This window comes from Patella vulgata, chromosome 7 (assembly GCF_932274485.2).
Source record: "Patella vulgata chromosome 7, xgPatVulg1.2, whole genome shotgun sequence".
NCBI classification, from domain to species: Eukaryota; Metazoa; Mollusca; class Gastropoda; family Patellidae; genus Patella; species Patella vulgata.
The window spans coordinates 65,943,236-65,962,369 of record NC_065885.2 but is presented as its reverse complement, the minus strand read 5'-3'; the positions used below and the strand labels follow the sequence as shown (position 1 = coordinate 65,962,369).

At 37.1% G+C, this 19,134-nt stretch overlaps 2 protein-coding genes across 2 annotated transcripts; one reads left to right on the top strand and one right to left on the bottom strand.

Moving 5' to 3' along the window:
• Positions 1 to 1,607: 1,607 nt before the first annotated feature.
• Positions 1,608 to 2,770, bottom strand: LOC126826769 (protein ATP6V1FNB). Its single transcript, XM_050555860.2, has one exon. It carries the CDS (start codon positions 2,634 to 2,636, stop codon positions 2,070 to 2,072), a length of 567 nt encoding a protein of 188 aa, XP_050411817.1. The 5' UTR covers positions 2,637 to 2,770; the 3' UTR covers positions 1,608 to 2,069.
• A 23-nt stretch (positions 2,771 to 2,793) lies between these two features.
• Positions 2,794 to 18,507, top strand: LOC126826751 (F-box/LRR-repeat protein 5). The gene is made up of 10 exons (XM_050555830.2): positions 2,794 to 2,924; positions 5,151 to 5,486; positions 8,743 to 8,878; positions 9,377 to 9,568; positions 10,830 to 10,978; positions 11,712 to 11,825; positions 12,470 to 12,552; positions 13,651 to 14,271; positions 16,013 to 16,243; positions 17,529 to 18,507. The coding sequence occupies exons 1-9, from the start codon at positions 2,838 to 2,840 to the stop codon at positions 16,233 to 16,235; spliced, it is 1,941 nt and encodes a 646-aa protein (XP_050411787.1). The 5' UTR covers positions 2,794 to 2,837; the 3' UTR covers positions 16,236 to 16,243; positions 17,529 to 18,507.
• The last annotated feature ends 627 nt before the right edge of the window (positions 18,508 to 19,134 follow it).

Sequence of the window (19,134 nt, the reverse complement as noted above, 5' to 3'; positions counted from 1 at the left end):
TGTAAACAGGACTAGTTCTAATCCCAACCCTAACCATAACCCTATCTTATTCCCCCCACCCCACCCTCGTCATTCAACGCACCTGTTGGGTTAGATCTATTTGATAAGGCTAACTTCAAGTTTGATCAAAGGTCACGAGATGTAAACAGGGCTAGCGCTAATCCGAACCCTAACCCTAACCCTGGACCTAGCCCTAAAGCTTGCCCTAACCTACATTCTCGTGCCCTAACCTTATTTACATCACAGCGACCTTGACAAAAATTGAGTTGGCCTTACAAAATAGGTCTAGCTGTACCTATTGATTATAGGATATTGACTGAATAATTGACATGGCTGCTGTCAAAATATCGAGGCGGATGTTTGTCATAAATCCTTGGAATGATCATGGGCAGACCATAATCATCCTAAACTGGGCTAATGAAGACGGGCATACGCCATACAGTGTGCTATGAGGGAAATTTTGCCTGGCCAGCGGCACTATCGCCTACTCTTATATCGAATTCCAACTAACAACTCAGAAGACTGTGGTTGAACTGTAATAAGCCGCGGTGGCTCAGTGATTAAGACGTTGGTTCTCTAACCTGGAGGTTCCGTGTTCGATCATGGTGTTGGCCGAAAAAGTTCATCGGGGTTTTCAAGCATGGCTCCCCCTTGGCAGTGGTGCAGGACAGAGATCCTGGCAAGGAACAAGGTATAGTCGTTCAGAGTGGACGAAAAGCCGATGTCCCGTGCACATAAAAGATCCCTTGGCAGTTGGAATTCGTTATAAGATAGGCCGTAGCAGAATGCTAGGACGTTAAACCTCATTTCATTTCGTTTTTCGTTTAAATGTGATAAAAGTTCATATTAATGTTTAATTGTATATTCACGATGATACCATAGGCACCTGAAGGGATTAAAATAAAACTTCTAACTACTATAATATTAATATATAGCCATGCAGTAGTAAGAAGTTTTAATTTAATCCCTTCAAGTGCCTGTGGATGATACATATTCCCAATCGCGTATTTCACCGGGATTTTTTGAGAACCCCCCCCCCCCCAAAAAAAAAACAACAAAAAACCTCAGCACACCCTCATCCCTAGCTCCTCTACTGGAATACCACAGCACATCCCGACTACTATTCAGATTTCAATTTAGACAAATTATATAAAAATCGAAGGCTAATGGGATAAACTAATCAAATCATTGATTACATCAGCCGTAATCAAGTTATCGACTGTATAATGACGGCAGTTGTGATGATAAACCATCATTGTTATTGGATACCATGTCAATAAAAATGTTTTGGATTAATACTTATTTGATTGTATTACGTCACAGTTATAACGTCAGAAACCGTGTAATAAACACATATTATGATGTAATAACTATATCCGTTTGTATATACCGTTATATTCACCGTTATATGACACCGTAATCCCCATGATAAACAAATAAATTCCTATAAATTAATTTGCAAACTGACAAATTGTCCTTTTTTTGACCTGTAAGTGAAATTTGCTCTGTGTTCATATTTTAGAATATTGAATTATTGAATTCAATTTAGGTTAGATGTTTCCGAATTGGAAATATAATAAGTAAAACATCCAACCAAATTCCATCAATGTTTTATAATGACTGGCTTCTTTAATGCTGATAAATACAAATTTATGTACATATATTTGATAAAAAATAAATAATATACCTTTACACACACACAAAAAGCGTGAAAAACTTTAATTATAATTGTATCAAAAAGTTCTTTTGTCTTCCTGCCTAACGATTTATATATTTCACAGTTCGATTCGGGTCCATTTTCTCTTTCAACAAAGTTCATATTACGAGAACACCCTTAGTCCGAAATCTCCAAACAGAATGAAAATAAAAAGTATTTCTTGTATCACAGGATAGCGCGGCAGAAAATATTATTTCGAAAATTCGAAATTGTTCGTTAAGCCGGGCCTTAAAAAATTACTATTTGAACACTTCGCACATTTTGATTTCAGTTCTTTTCCTAATTAAAAATGTTAGGAATTGTCACAAATTAAAACTCATCTTTAAAAAAAATCATTGAATTAGCTCAAAGATTAGCCAGATATGGCTGAAGGATAACCGACTCCATTTCTAGTGTAGAATGTATCGGCAACAATACGCGTTCTGCCATGCGCTGGTTTCTTAATATCCTCCTTTTTCACCACATCACTGAGCCTCCAGCCATAATCCCAGGAACTAAGTAATGGGTATGTAAATTTAACCTCCGGTATTTTGCTATATCTGTCCTGGAGGTATTGATATCGGCCTTTTCCTTCTTTAGTAAAACCATCGTACAATTTACTTTGAGTTTTCGGAGTCACTGCTCGCATATTTTCCACCGTTAGGAATTCACTTCTTTGCCCTAGCGTATCAATTTGCGTCGACTTCTTTTTGTTGAATTTCTGTTCGGCTGTAATTGCCGGTAATCGTTCCATCAATGCTTCGGAGGGTTTTGATCTTTCTTCAATTTTTCTTCTGAAAACCTCCATTTGTTTCGGCTTTGACACATCAGATGGACTTCTGTTAAAAAACCATGCTAAACGAGAATCGCGCTCTTTGTTGAAGGACTCCGTTAAAAAGTTTTGATATTGAGTTGAGAAATTGGGATTTCTAGCTGCCATTCTGTAGTTTTACTCTTACTTTCCGCTAAACTCAAACCTCTTTCACCGCCAGTGTTCAATAGCCCCGCAGTTTTAATAATTACCACAGTCATAGGTAACAGCGCGTGGCCGCATATCAACGTCGCCACTAGCAACATGACGTAACAGATACGACGAGAACTTCAAGGTCTACCGAGATTTTGCGAGAATTATAAATCCAAGATGGCTCCGAATTGGCCAGAGGAAGTGGATGTGTTTTCTGTACCACATTTTAGAATGAAAGAATTGGTACAGGGCTATTTGGACCAGGTTTGTGTGCTTCCATAATAGCTTCTGGTTAAACTGAAACCATTGTCACCCGGCTCAATGACCCTTTCGTGGAGAAATCGATATTACAGTTTTCGGAACGGTTGACATTTTTTAATCATTTGCGATTTGGCGTCTATCCAAGTTCGTTTTTAGTATCACGAACACAGTGATTGTGATGTCTGTCATGTAGGCTTTGACATTCCCAGGCTTGATAACATCTTACTGATGACCTCTCAAAACATGCCAATGTCAAAGCAGTGACATGGGTTATTTCTAAACTACTTTTGTTGTGTTCAGAGTTCACTTCCGACGCCTTGGCTTCTTGAGTCAGACGGAGGTCTAGTCAGAGTGTCACGCAATGTCACAGTTAAGATGATGTAAGCCAATGGGGGTGCCCCAGTCCCAGGGCAAAAGTTTCAGTGACCCCCACCCGACACCCTTGCATACTGTAACTGCTTTGTTCAGTGCCTGCACTCGGTTGACTTAAATGAAATTTTAAAATACAATTTTTTATACTTTTAACAAGTTTAGGGGAAGCAAAGGTCGGTGAATTGCTATCTCAGCCTCCTCGGCGGCTAGTCTATGCACTCAGATGATTTCCACCCCCACCCCCTCCCCCCTCGACAAGCAAAGACCTATCATAAATTTTTAAACTCTAAATATCAACAGTTATTCCAGTCTTACACCTGTAGTACCGCAGCCTATTCTTCTGTGGGTTATATTTATCCTCGTTCATCAAGTTGCTTCATTGCAAATGGCACTTGAAAACATTCCAGTCTGGCGATTCGTTTGCCAATTTTAAAATGTTCATTTTGTCTTAGATATTGGATATCAGACGCCCATGTTTTCACGGTAAAATCACACCATCAATGTTGATTTAAATTGAGTCGTTTTTGCAATGTTGACGACTGTGAATGATACTGAGTTAGAGACTTGCCTCCTTTAACAAGACTGTATAAAGTAAAATGGTTTAATCCAGGATGCGTTTCGGGCTACCAGTTGATAAAGGATTGTAGCTCGAATAAACCACTTTACTTATATAGTGTCTTGTCAAGTTTGTTGTAGGGCTGTACGATATTCTCGATATAGTCATTTATCGTGATATGGTATTTTCAGACACAACTACGATATCATGTGGCCAAAAATCGTCGATATAGTGGTTTATCGAATATCACCAAAAACTTTAAATATCAAAAAAAATTATCATAAAAATAGGTAATACACTATACAGCAGTGGAAATTAGCAGATGGCAATAAACTATAATAAAACTAATGTTTTGAGAATCGTTAAATGTTAAAAACACTTGCGCAGTATCCGCAGCCGTTTTTCACTGCATCGTGTATGCGTTGCTTTTACTTTGTTTTTAGTCGACAATAAATTGTCAGTTGTTACTACATGTAAAGCTTAGGCCTACTAAAGGCCTGAAATTTCCCACTACCGCGGCTAATAACCAGGCTATAAATAGGTTGTCATATTTTTAAAAAAACGAACATTTTTAGAAAACTCAACGAAACTCAATTTCTGAAAGCAAGAATAAAACGATCTTTAAATAGATTACTGTCACTGTTAGGCCAGGAATACCGCAGCTAATCGAATGCTTGAATGGAAGATAGTCCGAATCATTTAGTATTTGTTAAACTGTTTGAACTTACAATAAAAGACTTGAAGACCGCATCTACTTACTACTGCTGCATGTGATATTTGAGAATTTTCTTACTCAAGGTAATAAGCAGACGCTTTTTAAACATCAGCGGTTGTAATTTAATTATATGTACAGGCATTAAGTAATGTCTCCTGTTATTGTGTTAAAAAGCATTGAAACGTTTTTATCCAAAAAGGATGTTTTGTTCATTTTAATAAATCTATATTATAAAAAAAGCAAAGTTTAATGTGTATGAAGAAAGCAATTCTTACCCACAATTTTTACTCACACTGTTGTCAGCTTTAATGCATTTATATTTAATTTATTTAATAGCAAAGTGACATTATTATTAAATATCGCGATATTTAACTAGATCGTTGAAAAACATGCCAATATCGATATCGTCCCTTTTTGCAATATCGTACAGCCGTAGTTTGTTGTTTGTTGATTAATTTATTTGGATTATTATCCCCGGCTGTGTCACTGAGATCCAGGGATTCTTCTACCCGTCTACTACTTCCAGTGACCAGTAGATTCATCCCTACCATGGAACTTTGTTAAATCTGTTGCTTATTATTTTCAGATGACAGCAACAAACTTTTCTAATGTCATCCATCTTACAACACTGCTGAAGAATCTATGTGATACATTCCGAGAATTTAAAGTTCATGAACAAATTGAAAATAAGTATATATTGTGTAAGCTGCGGCAGAAATTACGATCTTTGTCGATACGGAACAGTGCCGTCTGTAACTGTCATTCAGATAACCGTCTGACGGAGATGATAGAACTGGTGAAAGATGGTTTTGATTGGACATGGCGTCCACAAGCCGACAGAATGCATTATGGGTTTAAGTTACGTCGAGCGTTAGAAGATTTTACTCAGACATTTATCCCTCACATGGAAGAAGAAGAAGCTGTAAGTATATATTTTATTATTGTACAAATTACATGAAAACCTTGGATTGTCCGTAGGGTCCTGCATTTAAATCCCTTCATGGTTCGAGAAGTATCAAACTTTTTTCACTTGTTAGAACTACCACCCAAGTGACTGACCAGGAAGTTGTGTTTAGTGTTTACCAAAATTCTTGAACCGGTTAACTGGTCGTTAAAAACCCAACCGTAACCGGTTAACCCATAAAAATTTTCTATCAAAATATTTGTTGCGCCAAAATAAGACTTGATGATGTATTTTTAAATTATTAGTATTACAGCTTTTAAGGTAAACAGTCAGTACAAATTCCATTCATTCATTCATTCATTCATTCATTCTTGATGTTTCATTTCCCAACTTGCACTTGAAAGAACACTTAAAATTTGCAATTTAATCAAGTCTAGGTGGACATGTTACTGTCTGGACAAAATTTTCCTTGACATAAACAACACTAGAATTCAAAATCCATATAATAATAATATGAACTAAATTACAAATCAGTGTAGTAATCTAGAATGTGTTAAGTCAATCTTCAAAAAGCCAAGTAGTACCAGTAGTACAGTAAGTTGAGCTCTGTATTATGTAGAGGAGCCGTTTTAATATCAGAACAAAATGGTCTGAGATGAAGAGTAGCACTTTATCTACATAAACATTGATGCATTGTCACATTTAAACTTTAAACCCCACTGTTTTTAGGAAATGAAAAGGGGGTTAAGCGTCCTACTGTTCTGCTCCGACTGGGCTAATGAAGACGGGCATACATGTATGCCAAACAGTGTGCTATGAGGGAAATTTTGCCCAGACAGCGGCACTATGACATACTCTTATATCGAATTCCATCTGCCAAGTGATCTTTTACGCCAATGTGTACACGGGACCTCAGTTTTTCATCTCATCCGAGGGACAAGACAATTGTCCCTGTCAGGGCCTCAGCTTTTCATTCCTTCTGAACGACTCTAAGTTGTCCCATGCCAGGCTCTCTGTCCTGCAGCATGACGAGGGGGCGCCACGCTGGAAATCACGGTGAACTTTTTTGGTCAATTTGGGGATTGAACCAACCTGGGACATCCATGGTTACCACGCCAACGTCTTACTCACTGAGCCACTGTGGCTCCCCACTGCTTTTAGGACAAAATGAAATGTAGTGATAATCTTAAAAAGGAGCTAAATCGCTAATATTTTGGATCTAGAAATTGACACAAATGGGTCGCACCGTATATAATAATGTAATGGGAATGTATATAAACTGATTTACATTCAATAGTTTCTGTTTTTACTCCAATTTCTAATCACTTTAATCAGTTATGTTCGGCGAAATACGCCAGAAGTCTCAATCAAATGCCAATCTATAGCGTCTGGTTATTCCACTCTATACCGATAGTATTTATTGCGCATGCTCTCCAGATAAAAATATGACGTCACCTTTTGGTATGACTTGTGGAATATATACTATTCAAAAAAAGTAGGGGATATTTGATTTTGGGGGCATAATACTAAAATATGCAAATGACTACGAAAAAAGTCACTATAGAACCTAACAGAAGAAACATTTCCAGTTACATGTGACGCCCAAACGCACCAATAGCTACCGCATGGAATGCAGGTGATGCTTGGGATCATCATGGGGGTCCAACCCAAGATTTGCACGACTCTGACTTTGAATGTTACAGTCATTGTGGCATTGAATTCCAGGGTGGAAACATCAGTTTAATTGTTTTAGTGACCAGAAAACAAATTTTGATATGCGTCGGCTTACCCAAAATGAAATGTTATGTGCCCTTGGCATGCTACAGATCGGCACAACACAGGCGGTTGTGGCGCGGACGATGAATGTTTCTCAGTCTGTCATAAGCAGGCTATGGTCCAGATACCGTGATACACAATCTGTACAGGACAGACCACGCTCAGGTCGACCAAGGGCGACAACTCAAGCCCAGGATCGATTTATCCGTACCTTGGCCTTGAGAAATCGTGTCATCACAGCAAATCAGATCAGCGCTCGTCTTCAAACAGACACTGGTGTGAGAGTGAGTGGCCAGACGATTCGGAATCGACTGCATAGGGGTCACCTTCGCGCCCGACGTCCTCGCGTGATCCCTTGTTTGAGAGATCATCACATTCAGGCAAGACGTCGTTGGTGTAGGGATCGTCAACACTGGGATAATCGACGCTGGAGCAATGTGATGTTTTCAGATGAGTCAAGGTTCACTGTTGATTTTTTGGACAGACGTAGGAGGGTGTGGCGTCGTCGAAACGAGTGCTTCCAAGACGTTAACGTCATCAGACATGATCGATTTGGGGGTGGTTCTGTTATGGTGTGGGGAGGCATCACTGTTGCTGGAAGAACGGCTTTACATGTTGTTGCAGGGCGTGTTACAGGCCAGTACTACCGGGACAACATCTTGGCAGTCCATGTTGTGCCGTTCGCACGATGTCATGGCCGCCGTTTCATCTTCCAGGATGACAACGCAAGATGTCACAGGGCCAGGATCGTTACAGGTTACCTCCAACAACAGAACATCACCACATTACCTTGGCCAGCACTGAGTCCCGACCTCTCCCCCATCGAGCATGTCTGGGACATGCTTGGACAGAGGTTACGTCAACGTCAACAACGTCCTGCCAATGTCCAAGAACTTGCTGCTGCGTTGCAACAGGAATGGGACAATCTGGACCAAAATGACCTTAGACGTCTCATTAGGAGTATGCCACGTCGGATCAATGCTTGTTTGGCAAACAGAGGAGGATTTACCCGTTACTGACTTGGTTGTGATGCTGTGGTAACTTTGCTGTTTGACCCCGGGTATCATTTTACCCTTATAATGGTCAGTCTGTGCCTTACTTAGTCTAACGATCATTTGGAATAAATCGATGAATGTGAATTTCATTTCATTTTGTCATTTGTTTCTTCGTCAGTTTCATTAGGTGACTTTAATAACACTTAAAAATCAAATATCCCCTACTTTTTTTGAATAGTATATCTGGCCTCTTTCTACAAGTCCCTTGTTAAAAATGGCACTGAAATACACCATGGTACACGAATCGTGTACCAACGGTAAAATGTTTATATTGTCTTAATTATTGGATATCAGAAGCCCAACTTTTCCCCGTAAGATCACAAGACCAATGTTGATTTGAATTGACAAATAATTCGCGTTTTCAATGTCGAAGATTTTTGATGATTTTGAGTTAGAGACTTAGCCACTTTAAATGATACTTATTTTATTTTTTTCATCACTAGGTTTTTCAGCCGATGCTGATCGAATATTTTTCCTACGATGAACTGAAAGCCATCAAGGCCGAAGTTATTCATCAACATTTAACAAATGGTTCAGAGAATTATCAGGAAGAAAAATTTGTTGAAGATACAAAATCTAGTAAGTTACAAAAATACTGAATAATTTCTTATGAAATACCGAATAAATTCTTACGAAATACTGAATAATTTCCTACAAAATACAGAATAATTTATTACAAAATACAGAATAAGTTCCCGCAAAGTACAGTACAGAACATAATTTAGGATAAAACAAATATTATTAAATGTACCATTTGCTGTTTATTATATTCTAGCAAAAATTGAAACAGGGTTGTATATTGACGTCACCCCTGATTGGCAATTCTTTGTTCATGAGACATGGGGGGAGGAGGGGTCTGGGCGAATGGTTTAACTGCGTATTAGGTCATAAGGTCTGTCATTGAGTCAAGTGGCGTGGTTTTGACTTCCCGGTTGTACATGACAAAGAGTGGGGTCGTCTGTCAAACCGCGTGGGTTTTCTCTGGGTCCTCCGCTAAAAGACCCTTTGCCCTAGTAAATTATTGAAATAAAATTGAACCATGTGTTAGTCCCAAAATGTCTATGTTTTTTTAATCAGGAGAAGTAAGTGATGAAGAAGAAGATGTTAGAAGTAGTTTGGACAGACTACCAGATGAAGTTTTATTGTTGATGTTTAAGTTTTTATCACCAGTTGATTTATGTCGATGTAGTCAGGTATCACGAAGGTTCAACCATCTAGCTCTAGATGCATCACTGTGGACTCAACTTTATCCTGTACAGTGGGTTAAAGGTACTAGCTGGGTTATTATTACTTTTCACTCTGGGGGTTGTGTGGGTTAACCAGACACGTGTCCAGAGGGCTGAATCAAGGGGTCCGCGCTTCATCCCGCTTTCGCAGAGAATATTTTTTTCTTCGCAACATTCATGGAAATAATGTCATTTTTGCTCGCTCCACTGTAAATCCTCTTCGTGTATACACCTAATTGAGCACATATATTTCTTATCTCAAAGTTTCTGAATTTTATCAAATTCGCACATATTTCCCCCAGACCTAATGCCAAGCTAGGACCCCCTGCTGCGTATATATCTTATATTATAGGTATTTGGTCTGTATATGATATATTATAGGTATATGACCGTGTATAATATGATATATAAGTAGGGTATATGGGCCGTATATGATGTATTATAGGTATATGACCGTGTATAATATGATATATAAGGCTGACCTTAAAAATATCTTTGTTTCACCAAACCCGACCCACAATCGAGGAGAAGGGTCGGTAGGTCGGTTTTTTTTTCAGATTTTTTTTTAAAGTCAGAGAAATCAATACAGAAAACTTATTAGCTGTATACTACAGATTCATTAATTTTGTTTAATGAATTTGGGGTCTGACGTAAAAAGTAACGAACTGAAAGTTTTTATTAAACTTAAGAGCTAATTTGACAGCTTAATAATTTTCCGGGTGGAAACATTCGTCTTCTTTATTGGCAAACAAATCAATGACATCGGGATTTTTCGTGATGATCGACTCGCACACGATTTGCCACGAGCTTGAAGTGTGAAACTCCTTCAACACGTTTTTAACGATAGTGCGGGTTGTGCCTTCATTTTTCTCGAAAACGGATATTGAAAATATCGTCGTCATGTTTAAAACTACGCACCACAGACATAGAGGCAGAATCATTTCGTGGGAATGGACATGTATTCGTCTGCAACCATTTTGTTGAGAAGCGACACCTATGACGCTTTCGTCTTGATCAACCAGTTTCAATAATGAATCAAACCATAGCCATAGTAAAGGGAAATAACTCTCATGATATATTTCAGGTTGACACACAAAATAAAATAAAAAGATCGTGGAAAAGTACAATAAAATAATTTAAGTCGGGGGTGGTTTTAGTTAGTCGGTCGCGTTAGGCGAAACAAAGATATTTTTAAGGTCAGCCTAAGTAGGGTATATGGGCCGTATATGATATATTATAGGTATATGACCGTGTATAATATGATATATAAGTAGGGTATATGGGCCGTATATGATATATTATAGGTATATGGTCAGTAGATGAAGTATATGATAATGAATCAGACTATGATAAAAATGTTCACGATACGTATATTGTTATTGATGAGGATGCCGATATTGATGAATCACCTGGTAGTGAATTATCCAGTGGTGGTGACGACAACGTCAGACAGGTAATTTATTCACTCTAAAGGTAAACTAGGAATAAAATACCTGTCCCAGGTCAGACAGGTAATTTATTCACTCTACAGATAAAACTAGGAATAAAAAACCTGTCCCAGGTAAGGCAGGTAATTTATTCACTCTACAGGTAAAACTAGGAATAAAATACCTGTCCCAGACGTCAGACAGAAATTAACGAATTCCATCTATGTCTGAAACAACCCCTGTGCCTGTTGTCCAACACAGATTTTGTGGAGCAAACTGGGTTTTATTTTTTGATGATATTTATGATAAATGTCAGGTATATGTTGAAATTGGTCAGGTATTGTTCATTATTGTCTGACATTTTGTCTACTATAACTAAAATGACTAATTTCGGATCTGCGTAAAAGGTAATATAACCACCAGGCAGGTACACTGGCATCTTCTCACTTGACAGGTAAAACTCAGATCTAGCTGTTCCACAAGTAGTTATTCTTGGTCGTCTACTACAACTTGTTTGTCTTTTGTTGAGTGACTTGACCTGATCTTTTTTTCGTTAAGTTGCTATTATTTTTTATACCTTTGTTTATTACAGGTGATAACGTGACTGTTGTTTATTACAGGTGATAAGTGACTATTGTTTATTACAGGTTATAAAGTGACTGTTGTTTATTACAGGTGATAAAGTGACTATTGTTTATTACAGGTTATAAAGTGACGGTTGTTTATTACAGGTGATAAAGTGACTATTGTTTATTACAGGTAAAAAGAGAAGTAAAGGTATTATTATCTATTGTAAAATATTTACTTCCAAGAGTTGGTTCAGCTGTCAAGATATTTAGTCTAGCCTATAGTCAGGGGATCAGTAATGGCATGGTAAATATATATGTTTAATTTAAAACTATCCTCAGATAACAACCAGCCATTGACAACAATTGTTACTAGGCAACATTCTCACCTACATTTAATTAGGTCTGTGAAAACTTCTCACGGATCATCAAAAATTGCAGTTTGCAAATTCATTAAAATTAATGCCATTGTCCTTATAAGACATATAGAGGTAGATTTCACAAATTAAAGACACTTATATGGTTATACTACTTCTAAATTTATTAACATGCTACGTTTCTATACACATACAGATATCATTATCATTATTTGCTTGATAATGATATCTGTATGTGTATCAAAACGTAGCATGTTAATAAATTCAGAAGTAGTATAACCATATAGGTTTCTTTAATTAATGCCATTGTACAAAACATCATTCTGACATGATATCGCGGTCATCTGGGGGTGTTACATTTGGAATGTGTCTCTCAAATAACAGTAGGACGTTAAACCCCATTTCACATTTAAAATTGGTGCGTTTTCATTTGAAAAGCTGTGAACTGTTTAAGGACTGATTCAGTTTGAGCAGAAGTTTCCAACGGTTGCGAAACTGAGCGGCTAAATTCAATTATTAATGTCAACACTTTTCGGGGGACCAGAAGAATCAATATTTAACATTTTTTTTTTAGGTTAAAAGAATACTGAAACTTTGTCCGAATCTTGAGCATTTGAACTTACGACAAACCCGAGTAACAGATGGCGCTTTTAAGATGTAAGTACGAAATAGATTGACTCACAAACAGCGTTAAATGCACAATCTGATTACAACACAGATCCTATTTCGTTTTTTTTTTTTGTTTTTTTTTTTTTGTTCAAAATTTCGTTTTACTTGTCTTTACTACACTAGGATCTGGAAGAGTTGTTATATAACCCGTATATTGGATGATGTGAGGGATTAGCCAATGAAACGGTCTGTTACGGCGAGTTTTTGGCATGAGGTGCATGGAACTGTGGGTAACCTACTAGAAACATCAACGCTAATTGGTTAATTAAATGTCTGACATCATAGAGTCAAAAGCGCTAGTATGACCTCTGGCGCGACCTATTGCAACAACCGGTCAGATCTTTGTGTTGTGTAGGCCATCGAAAGTATAAAAAAAAAAAAAAAAAAAAAAAAATATAGATCTGTATTTTAATTATATTTTGACCAACAAAAAAACATGATTTAATTAAGTTGTACATAACTGATCCCATGTTAGCTGAAAAATTTTCTCAAGATTTTTAAGCGTGGTTTCCCCTTGTCAGTCTGGCAAGGAACATCGTCTAGTTGTTCGGATGGGACAAAAAACTGAAGTGTGCAATGTACACAAACTCTGTGCAGTTGTAATTGAAAGAAGGGGTAGGCAGAAACTCAGATATCCAGGCAAAATTTAGTGTTAGAACTGTCAGGGACATTTATCTTTTTAAAAAAGTTAACGGTGATTTGCACCCGTTTTAGAAATAAACCCCTGACACAGAGAATAACAAGCACAAATTCTGAGTTTATCAGACACGATCCCTCTGATGGCTGACATTTTGTCCAGCATAGATATTTCATTTTTGTTCAATACCAAGTTCAAAGTGCCAGGCACTAGTTCATCAGTACTTGACTTTTTGTCCTATAGAAGTAAATCATTCTTTCACAAGACCTTATTCATACAATGCTTACCATTGGCTGAAAGTTAAGATCTTAGCCTTTTTCATTGGTTGTAAGTACAAATCAGAGCTCTTAGCCAATGAAAAGGCTGGATTTCAAACATATTTCGTGAATAAGACTCCTGGTCTGTAAATACTATTTTTTTTACGTGTGAAAATGAATTTCTTATTTCAGATTTGGGCAGACAAAATGTGGAAAGAAGTTACGTCATATTGATCTTAGTGGGTGTGACGGAATTACAGACGGAACTCTTCGTAAAATATCACAAATCTTTACAGATACTACCAACGTAAAACAAAACAAAATCCCGGCAAAAACATTACAAAACTGTGTTGAAACAAAAGACAATATTAGTGCTGTTCCTGAATTGGTAAATCACTTCATGTGTTCACAGTGCGGACGTAAGAACATCGGTGATTCGATAAACGATAAATTAGGATCAAGCGAAACGCTAGTGTCAGTTGATTCCACGGTGTCTATTTTACAGGATTGTTTATTTGAGAATTATTCGACGTGCGATCAGTCGACAGGTTTGTCTGAACTACAGATGGAGTTTGATCAATTGGTTTCATTGGTAAAGGGGGATAACTCTGACCCATATCAAACACAAACAAAGATTGACTTTAGTATGGTGGTACCAACAATGGCAACAGAACAAGAGGTGTCGTCGTCGACAACTGTTAATGATTCAAACCTCTCTAGTGATACTGATGATACCACAGAGATTCCTGCAGTATCCCAACTGGAATATTTAAATCTCTCTGGTTGCCATCGACTTACAGATACTGGAATTGGGTAAGTTTGTCTGGTTGCCATAGATACTTAAATTCCATATGGTTATGTGATTGACCAAATAGAAGCTTTCTAACCAACATTTACTTGAGTTGTTCCCCTTGATAAACTTTTTAGTTTTTTGTAAATTCCCCCCCCCAAAATGAAAACATATCCCTTGGGTGGAAGCTGACGTTAAATAAAGCCCTTTCATACACACACGTGGACTGCATGGCAGACCTGCTTACTGTGCGTGGTATGTCTCGTTGCTTGACTTAAAAGATTTTGCCAGTCAATAATTTGTTTACTTCAGTTAAGACTGGAAGATACTTCACTGAATTAATGTATCGCATTTCGGCTTCTTGTGATTCGCGTATTGCATCCTGATATGCTGTATCGCGATTCTTTTTTATATTTTTTTTTTATCTCATCAGTAAGTAACCTGTCACTCTTAATTATCCGAGTCATAGTTATCTTAAATTGTTTTGGTCCTTATTTTCATCGACATCAATATCGTGATATAAAACAGTTTTATTTCTTCAACATCTGCAGGATTAAAAAAATCAATTACTCATTTATCCTGTCGTTTTCTTGGTAAATATTGGCCTGGTTATGAATCATGATACTCTACAAAACGTATCGTAGCCTCTGAATTGCAATATTTATCGTATCGGGACGACAGTAGCAATACCCAGCACTAGAAGACGGTGATGCAGGACGGAGGGCCTGACAAAGACAGCTGTCTAGTCATTCGGATGAGACGAAAAACCGAGGTCCCGTGTACACATTGGCGTGCACGTAAAAGATCCCTTGACAGTTGGAATTCGATATAAGAGTACATGTAGGCCATAGTGCCGCTGTCCGGGCAAAATTTCCCTCTTAGCACACTGTATGGCGTATGCCCGTCTTCATTAGCCCAGTTCGGAGCAAAACAGTAGGACGTTAAACTCCATTTCATTTCATTTATTGTGGGAGCTACGGTGGATGAGCAAGTAAGACACTGGCTCGCAGGTCTCGGGTTCGATCCTGGTGTTAGCCAAGATGGTTTCTCTGGATTATCTGGCGTTGTCCCCCCCTCAGTGGTGCACGTAAAAGAACCCTCAATAACTGGAATTCGAAGTAGAGTAAGTTGGTATCATTGTTGCAGGACGGAGGGCCTGACAAGGACAGCTGTCTAGTCTTTTGGATGGGAGAAAAAAATGTGGTCCCATGTATACATTGGCATGTACGTAAAAGATCCCTTGGCAGTTGGAATTCGATATAAGAGTAGGCCATAGTTTTGCCATCTGGGCAAAATTTCCCTCATAGCACACTGTATGAGGTATGCCTGTGTTCATTAGACCATTCGGAACAGAACAGTAGGGCGTTAAACCCGATTTGATTTTATCTCATTTGCAAACATTGAACACTTCACACAAGTTTTATATACTTTTATTTTTTTATTTATATATTGCCATAAGGGCAAAGATTTATTTTCGGGCAATGAAAAATTCGACGACCTTTTTTTTCTATTAACGTTTAGAGAAAAAATATAACTAACTTATTTCTATGAGATCCACACTGCCCGAAAAGTATTTTCTCGTCTTTTTCTTGTCCACTGCATGCCCAAAAATATGCCCGAAGCTCTCTTTATGATATGTATGCCCGAAAAACCGTATTGATTTCGGGCAATTTTTTCTTATGCCCCCCTGAATTACTTTGAGCTCCTACGCCTATGTATATTGCGATAATATTTCTGGTTTTAACGTAACTACATTTGTTACAGATATTTAATGAAGATGGAAAGATTGCCGTGTTTACGATATCTGGATTTATCAGGATGTTTCAATATGACTGGTTCCGTCATCCGTCAACTGGTCAATATCTGTGCTGTGTTAGATCACTCACAACTCTACTACTGCGATAACTTGTCGGAAGATCCATTCCCACAGACGGCCAGCGGTTGTCTAAACGTCGACTGTCAATCTCGATACTGCTGCAGAAAGTAAAAGTACATGTAAGTACGTTGGTTACAACAGATAGACATTAAATAGGGATGTCCACTTGACACAGACTAGGTCATTTCGGAACTAATACATGGTTCAGTTTTATTTCAATAATTCGCTTGCACATAGGGGTCTTTAGCAGTGGGAGGAAACCGGAGGACCTAGAAAAAACCCACGAGGTTGGTCAGGCGACCCTACTCCTTGTCATGTACAACCGGCGAATCGAAACATGCCATTCGGGCATACAACCACTAAATGTCTGAGAACTTGTCAATATTTGACGAAAAGTTCCATTGCCCATGCATAACCGAGAGTTTGGTTTATTATGTGGTTGATTATCCAGTATATTTGGCCAAGTTCAGTAAGAGTTGCTCCCCTTCCCGTAATGAATCCCATAATTCTTGCATTATTATAAACAAACATTAATCGTGACGATGAATTAGGATTAATTAAGAAAACATAGATATTGCCCATGAAGAGAAATTTACAATAATAAAAATTAAGAGTGTTGGATATTGAACCAGCAATGCAATCAAATGTATTTTCTCAAATGGCATGCTTAAAGGAGCTAAATCGCTAACATTTGGGACCTAGAAATTGACAAAAGTGGGTCGCAACGCATATAATACTGTACTATGAATGTATATAAACTGATTTACATTCAGTGGTTTCCGTTTTTACTCCAATTTCAAATCAGTTATGCTCGGCGAAATAAGCCAGCAGTCTCGAGCCAGTGCAAATTTCTAGCGTCTGGTTATTCCAGTCTACATACGCCGTTTGATTTGGTGCAATGTGTCTAGCCTCGTCCCTCGAGTCTCTTGATAGAACTGGGACTGAAGCGCATTATGGTACACGATTCGTGTACCAATGGTAAAATGTTTTTTTTGTCTTAAATATTGGATATCAAAAGCCCATCTTTTTCCGGTAAGATCACAACATGAATGTTGATTTAATTTGACAAATAAATCGTGTTTTCAATGTTGAAGATTTTGGATGATATTGAGTTAGAGACTTAGCTACTTTAAGTTAATTTCATGGGCATCGGTCAACATCTTGTTTTAGGACTAGTTACCCTCCTTGGACTTTGTTTATGATAATGTAAAGACTGGATAATCTAGCCAATGACCTAGTATTTTTCTGGATGATAGAGACTACTGAGAAGGGGGAAACTGCACTGGGAATTCCTAAGGAACTCTCTCGGCCAACACCAGGAAAGTTTGTGTTGTGAATGATATGATATTCCGTAAAGCGGCTGCGCCTCACATAATCAAATGATACTTTTGTGTATTTTTTCAGATTTTCTGGCAACCAGTGCTACTATTTATTGTTTGAGGGTGATCAAAGGACAAGCTGTTTTTATCCAGTGACAGCCATTTTTAATATTCTGTCTAATTCATATATATATCTATACATGTACATCTATACAGTGTAATAATGAATTGAACATTTATATAGAGTCTCCGAAATCCTACTGTTTACAAATTAAAATGTTAAAAGGACAGTTTATTTTACAGGTCTCAAAAATTGAAAATGAAGACTTATGATACATTAAAATGAAGATGTATATCTAAATGTAAAAATAAAGACTTTTATTACATCTAAATGTAAAAATGAAGACTTATGTTATATCTAAATGTAAAATGAAGACTAATGTTACATCTGAATGTTAAAATGAAGACTTTTATTACATCTAAATGTAAAAATGAAGACTTTTATTACATCAAAATGTAAAAATGAAGACTTTTATTACATCTAAATGTAAAAATGAAGACTTTTATTACATCTAAATGTAAAAATGAAGACTTATGTTATATCTAAATGTAAAATGAAGACTAATGTTACATCTGAATGTTAAAATGAAGACTTTTATTACATCTAAATGTAAAAATGAAGACTTTTATTACATCTAAATTATAAAAATGAAGACTTTTATTACATCTAAATGTAAAAATGAAGACTCATGATACATCTAAACGTAAAAATGAAGACTTATGTTACATCTAAATGTTAAAATGAGACTAATGTTACATCAACATGTAAATGTAAAAATGAAGACTATGTTACATCTAAATGTAAAAATGAAGGCTTTTATTACATCTAAATGCAAAAATGAAGAATTTTATTACATCTTAATGTTAAAATGAAGACTTTTATTACATCTAAATGTTTAAAAAAGTAAATGTTATATGATTTTAACAATTTTTTGTTTCGTTTTTTTTCTTTCTTACTCTGTGCCACGGCTATTAAAATTGGTCTTTCTGTTTATTAAAATTTGTCTTTTTGTTTGTGGGATCAATAACTCGGATTTGAATTGAGTTAGAAACTTGAAACAATAACTCGGATTTGAATTGAGTTAGAAACTTGAAACTTAAAGGAGTTAAATTACTAATATTTGGGACCTAGAAATTGACACAAATGGATTGCAACGCATATAATAATGTAATATGAATGTATATAAACTGATTTACATTCAATCGTTTCTGTTTTACTGTAATTTCTAATCAGTTATGTTTGGCGAAATACGCCACAAGTCTCAATCAAATGGCAATCTCTAGCGTCTGGTTATTCTGGTCTACAACGATAGTATTTATTGCGCATGCTCTCCAGATAAGCATATGACGTCACTGTTCGACATAATTTGTGGAATATGTCTAGCCCACAGGCACTTGAAGGGATTAAAATAAAACTTCTTACTACTGCTTGGCTATATATACTCAGCCAAATTAAAAACTTGACACTCAGGATTTTTGGGACTAGATTTTTAATATTTGGTTTAAGGCAACTATTTTAGTGTTATGTTGTGCACAGACGACCTTGACATCAACAGAAAGCAAGAATACGTCTCGCCGAAAGTCCTTGACATTGATAACGTTCGTGATGTCACAGTACCCCCCAAAATGAA